The 5,649-nt window shown below is 36.8% G+C and overlaps 1 protein-coding gene across 1 annotated transcript; it reads left to right on the top strand.

Moving 5' to 3' along the window:
• The first annotated feature begins 3,609 nt into the window (after positions 1 to 3,609).
• Positions 3,610 to 5,152, top strand: LOC129720366 (putative odorant receptor 83c). The gene is made up of 5 exons (XM_055671830.1): positions 3,610 to 4,415; positions 4,474 to 4,573; positions 4,632 to 4,721; positions 4,776 to 4,928; positions 4,980 to 5,152. The coding sequence occupies exons 1-5, from the start codon at positions 3,610 to 3,612 to the stop codon at positions 5,031 to 5,033; spliced, it is 1,203 nt and encodes a 400-aa protein (XP_055527805.1). The 3' UTR covers positions 5,034 to 5,152.
• The last annotated feature ends 497 nt before the right edge of the window (positions 5,153 to 5,649 follow it).

Below are 5,649 nucleotides of genomic sequence, written 5' to 3'. Positions count from 1 at the left end.
GCAAGAAGGAAGAGCAGTCACTAATACACTCGATGTGAGAAATAAAGTGTCGGTATATGATACATATTCTGATTTCAATCTATGTCAATGTATTCGCAGTACAACTGCTGCTTTATCCTTTTCACATGTTTATTGTGCGATTTTAGTGCAAAATTTGTGCGAATCGGGAAGTACAATGATTGTACAAGACTTGATTTTTTGCGTGTGTAAATCGAACTTTTGATTAAATCTCATTTTTAAAGAGAAAAAATCTTTTTGTCGATTTGTGGGGGCCCGGGGCCCGGCCCCCCCGGCAGCCCCCGCCCCCCCCCCCCGTAAATCCGGCTCTGGTCACATCGCAACTAAAACCAACACGGTCAACCATCGGACTGACACCGACAACCTAAACTGTGCGTACGCAAAACTCCTACTCTCGATCAGAGATCGAAGAGAGATGAGGAATGCGTCGTCAAAACATAGTTGGACCGAACACACAACTCCATATAACACCCCCCAACACAAACACAAACCCCCATTTTTTTCGGGAAACAGTTGAACCCAAGTAGTAGCCGCTAATTAGCACGAATAAACAATTAAGTAAAGTGTAGATAAAAAGTGAGACTAGAGCTGGAATAAATGTTTTTAGATGTAGTGCAATTCCCCCCTTTCAAACCTGACTTACACACGTAGGATATTTTCTGTAACTGTACAAGCTGATTGATGTCGAGTGATTTTTCTGTTTTGTTGTTAGCTAAATGTAATTTATGTCCGATTTTCTATGTTTTTATGCAATGAAATAAATTTTAAAATAGGCCCTGATGAAGATCCCAACCAACCCATAGAGATCAGCGCTGCTTTTATTGAGACTGTTAAGCCGAAACAAAAGGGGTCTTCACATGGAGCTCGTGAGCATGAGCATGAGCATGAGCATGATTGACCGCCCGCGGTTGCTACTCCGTTATTGCCAGATCATCTGTAATTACACAAAGAACCAACAGATGATGTTTGGGACCAACATGTATCCTCAATGTGTAAAAACAGGTGACCTAAATCTTTATATTAGGCAATACCAGCGCCGGCCGCATCCGAATGCAGGTCAAAGAAGGAATTTGTATAGGAATATGTTGACGTGATACTCGCTTTATTGCTTTATTGGAAGCCGAGAACACCTCTGCACTTCCACGAGAAATCACTGGGATGTTGGAGAAAGGGAAAGGTATACAGCAGGGTTCGTTTTGGTAAACGATGCGCTATATTCGAATGTCGGGGTCTTCAGAACAAGTGCCGCACCTACAAGTTTATTACATCCGCCACGATATTCATAATGTGATTCGAACTTATTTAGTTTGATAATGTAACACCGGAACAATAAAACGTACGCGAGGATACAGGACCTTTGACTAAACCGAGACCACTTAAAATTACCGTATATCTCCTCGTAAGGTGATCCTCTTTATACCCAAAACTATTGCGCGTTGTTGATCTATCTGTAGATAATACGACCTCATGGAAGGTATCGACGCGGAGGTTGAAATGATATTTATCAATTGAACGAAATCTACTTCGATTTGCGATGTATTAATTTAGATGCAACGCGCGAGCAGTCTCCGGCTCAACGTTGATGAAGATCAGAAAGATATGATGAAATACCTGGGTTGACTTCGCGAAATCACCTGACGCCGGAAGTCCATATATAAGCAAAACCCGCCCGGGCTGAATACGCGTTTACACCGAAGCGTTACGAAAAACCGTTTTAATCCCGCCGGCCGACACGGACGCGCAGGAGCTCGGCGTTTACGTCGATTATCTCTTAACGATGTACGAGTTGCCTAATAAATATGAAAATTGGCAAAGTTCCATGCATCCAAAGCCTCAACAATTTAAAAAATGCAAATATACATATTAGCCAGAATATATTTTTAAATTTGTTGATAAAGTGCCGAACTAGTCATAAATATAACATATTATGTTATAACAACTGGTCAAAAGCTAGAACAATCAAAAAATCAAAGCATATGATTCCGGAGAAACACATACTCCAAACTCCACAAACCACACTAACACTTTGTGGACAAAAACAAAACTTGTTACTGAAACCCTGCGAGAAATATACCGCGCACAAAATTTCAATGATGAAATCAAAATCTCTCTGTATCTATTTTCTCACAAAAAGTAAAACTAGAAACAAGCACCAAAATATCACTTTACAATACAGACAAGACAAAACGTATACTTAGCTTTCATATCTTCATTTTCCAGTTGTTTTCATCGTTTTTGGACTTTTCTTTAAATGGCAGTACAGTGGCAACATGCATGTATGCCTTCACACACTCGTTTAATCCATAGAACATTTCATTCGTTGAAAAGAGATAGCACATAAACACTGTAAACGGCGATGCGTGGTTTTGCTCTTATTGGCAAATTTTCAATTCAAGTTTAATTAGTTACTGGCCAAATATAATTTGCACTATGCCAACGGATAAATTCCTAATGAGCATTCAGTCACTATAAAACTATGTGGAGCAGCTGCTCGAAAAACACTATTCTTATTGTATGCAATAACACCACACACTCCACACTTTCAAACCGTCGCCAAGACAGCGATAGAAAATAAAACAAGAAAAAATAAACACTTCGGTGAATCTAAAAAGCAACGCAATGATATTCAATTTTCACAATTAAATTAACTTTTTTGTGTGGAACTTCACACTTTTCGCACTCAGCACATTGCAATAGAACACCTTTATGTATGTTTAACAATTCTTTAAGTGTAAAATAACCGAAAATCACCAAATAATATGATGATTTCAAAGCAGGAACCAGCTCAAAAGGGGTCTTCACATGGAGCTCGTATACAAATACTCAGCCGTAAACTGTGTATCTTCCATTACTCGTCAATGGAGGTGAGTATTTTTACGGCTGGGTATTTGTATACGAGCTCGACATGAATACCCATAAAATCAAATTTAGTGTCACAGTCGAATCCTCGTATAAAACTTATAATGGAAGACATTTGGACACTTTAGAATACCCAGAATAGACAATATTTGGTCATTTTAGGATGTATTCCAACAACCAGAAGTAGTTATTTGGTTGTTTCGCGTGATATATTGGAATCATATTTATTTGAATGATATTTGCCTGTGTTTGTACCAATGTATGTTCGTAGGTGTGTTAAAGTTTTGAATGTTCGGTATAGTTTTATTGTTGGCTATCAAAAGTTTGTTAATTAGAGTGAAAAATTAATCCAGTAGATATTATCAAGGAGTAATTTTTTTCTAAAAAATGAAGTGTTCGTGTAAATCTGTTGCAACAAATAGTAAATTCGAACGAGAAAGGCTGTGTCTCACCGCTAGGTGGATTGATTTATGTTATTTCAGGTTCAGAAAGTATTGTCCTACAATTAATCCAATTACTAATTCATTGGGAAGAATAGAGATCTGAAATGCTACCAAAGCATAAGCCATCGGTTCATCATGTACCTGATTTAATTACTCAATTAGTTCAGCTAATTGTTGTATTACAATAATTATATGTCTGTGAAAGTTACGTTCCTGTGCAGCTGTTAGAACTTTCTTATATGATTTGATCTTGTTCGTGCTTTACTCAGTTCAATTCTACTCTTCCACAATGGAGAGGGTTAAAGAAACGAAAATTTTCTGCAAGATTCGTGACAACATGACCGACCCGCATAAGGTATACTGCGATCTAGTGATGAATCTGAACTCGTGGGGTCATTACGCACTCGGCATGAATATTCTGGATTTGAATTGCTCATTCGTAAATCCTCGCTATATTTTTCTTTTATTCATAATGGTCAGTTTCCTTTACGCGGACTTGGAATCGTCGATGTTGGCAGCGGATTTGGAGGGATTCGTGTTTAACATTGCAATGCTCGGTTTTGGCTTGCAAGGATTCGCAAAATTTGACGCGTACGTCTACCGGAAGAGGGATATGTATGAGGTGTTCCACATAACAACCGATATTTTGATCAAACATAAGAAAACGGAAAGGTTGAATCGGATTATGATCGACTGCATGTCTTTTAATACTATGCTTTGGACATTCTACAAGGTTCTTTACATAGTAGTGTTTATAGTGTTGTGCACGTTTGGAACATTGCTAACCGTGTACAGTGGTGAATTGCAGTTATCATTTGGGTTTCAGTTTTCATTTATTGATACTACCAACAAGTCTGGATATGTTGTGACCTACCTTTATCAAGTTACCTGCATTTTTATGCTAGTCGTCAGCTCATATTGCAATGATATGTTGTTAATGGTGATATATATCAATGCGTTGTCCATGTTTGACTGCATCATCAGTGATCTGAAAGAACTCACAAAACTTTCAAAGCTGGAGAAAACACCCGCCAATAAATGCGCGATGACAGATCAAATAAAGTCAGTAATTAAGCAACATAAGGATGTTTCAGAGTGAGTTTTTGGTTATTTATTATTAAAAAGACATTTCAAAAAAACAATTTTCTTTTAGTTATCTCAATCAATCCAATAAAGTTTTCAGTTTATATTTTTTCATGAGCCTCACATGTCTTACTGCTGCTATTGCAGTTTTAATGATTGTATTAGTGTGGGTAAGTATAGTATTCTTATTGTAAAAAATTCTGTAGAATATTATATTATCTTTTCCAGGCTCACTGGTATGCAGCAATATTTTTGAGCGTGCTTACATCGTTTCAGATTCTTGTTTTATGCCTGCTGGGAACTTTACTTTTAATGAAGGTGATAACAATTTTTTGCGATAAATTTTAAGGATTATGATATCATTTTTGTCAGGAGGAGGAATTGATTCGGGAAGTGTACAATGTCACTTGGTATGATCTGACCATTCCGGACCAGCATTTGTTACGTTTGATGCTCTTGATGTCGCAGCACGCCAAAGGAATTTCGTACCGCTTTGGTGTGATGAACATAGAAACATATGTGAAGGTACTATAATGACTAACTTATAATGCAGTCTGATATCTTTCTATGTTCTAGAGCCATAAGCTGATTTATAGTCTGTTCACTATGCTGGTCACCACCCAGAAATAAGGAGTATAGCGTTTTTTGCTAGTAGCATTGTAATATTCGTCATGTTTGTTAGTTCACTCAGCAGCACAAGCTCACGAAATGTGATTGATCTCATGCCTTTCCAGCATGGACGGGATAAAGTCATCAACGACCATAGTTAATGAAGTCTATTTCTGTATGTTGTTCAATATAATTTTTAGCACTTGCTATTAGTTTTTAAATAGCACAGATGATTTCGATGCCTTAAACTAGTTAAAACAGATTATTTACATTAAAGGTGTTTAGACATTATTGAAATTGTTAATTTTTCCTTTTTTTTGTGTAAATATCACTTAACTGAGTGGATTAATTCCAAAGTTATTAAACATTTTTAAGCAAAAAATATCATTGCTTTCATAGTTGTACTAAAAAAGAAATACAAATGTTCGTTTGAATTTCAACAATTTCAGGACGATTTTGCGTGGGATTATACAAAGTGATCAATAAAATTTCAAAGTCAATGTTTGTTTTTTGCTCGATTTCGCAATTTCGGCTGCTAATTTTCATTTGTATATATTGTTAAAAGGATTTGAAAACGAGAAATTTTATTATACACTGGAATACCATTGTTTAGCTTCTGGTAAATCAGAAGAATCTT

The sequence above is a fragment of the Wyeomyia smithii genome, chromosome 2, assembly GCF_029784165.1.
Source record: "Wyeomyia smithii strain HCP4-BCI-WySm-NY-G18 chromosome 2, ASM2978416v1, whole genome shotgun sequence".
Lineage (NCBI taxonomy): Eukaryota > Metazoa > Arthropoda > Insecta > Diptera > Culicidae > Wyeomyia > Wyeomyia smithii.
This window is presented reverse-complemented; position numbering and strand designations above follow the sequence as displayed.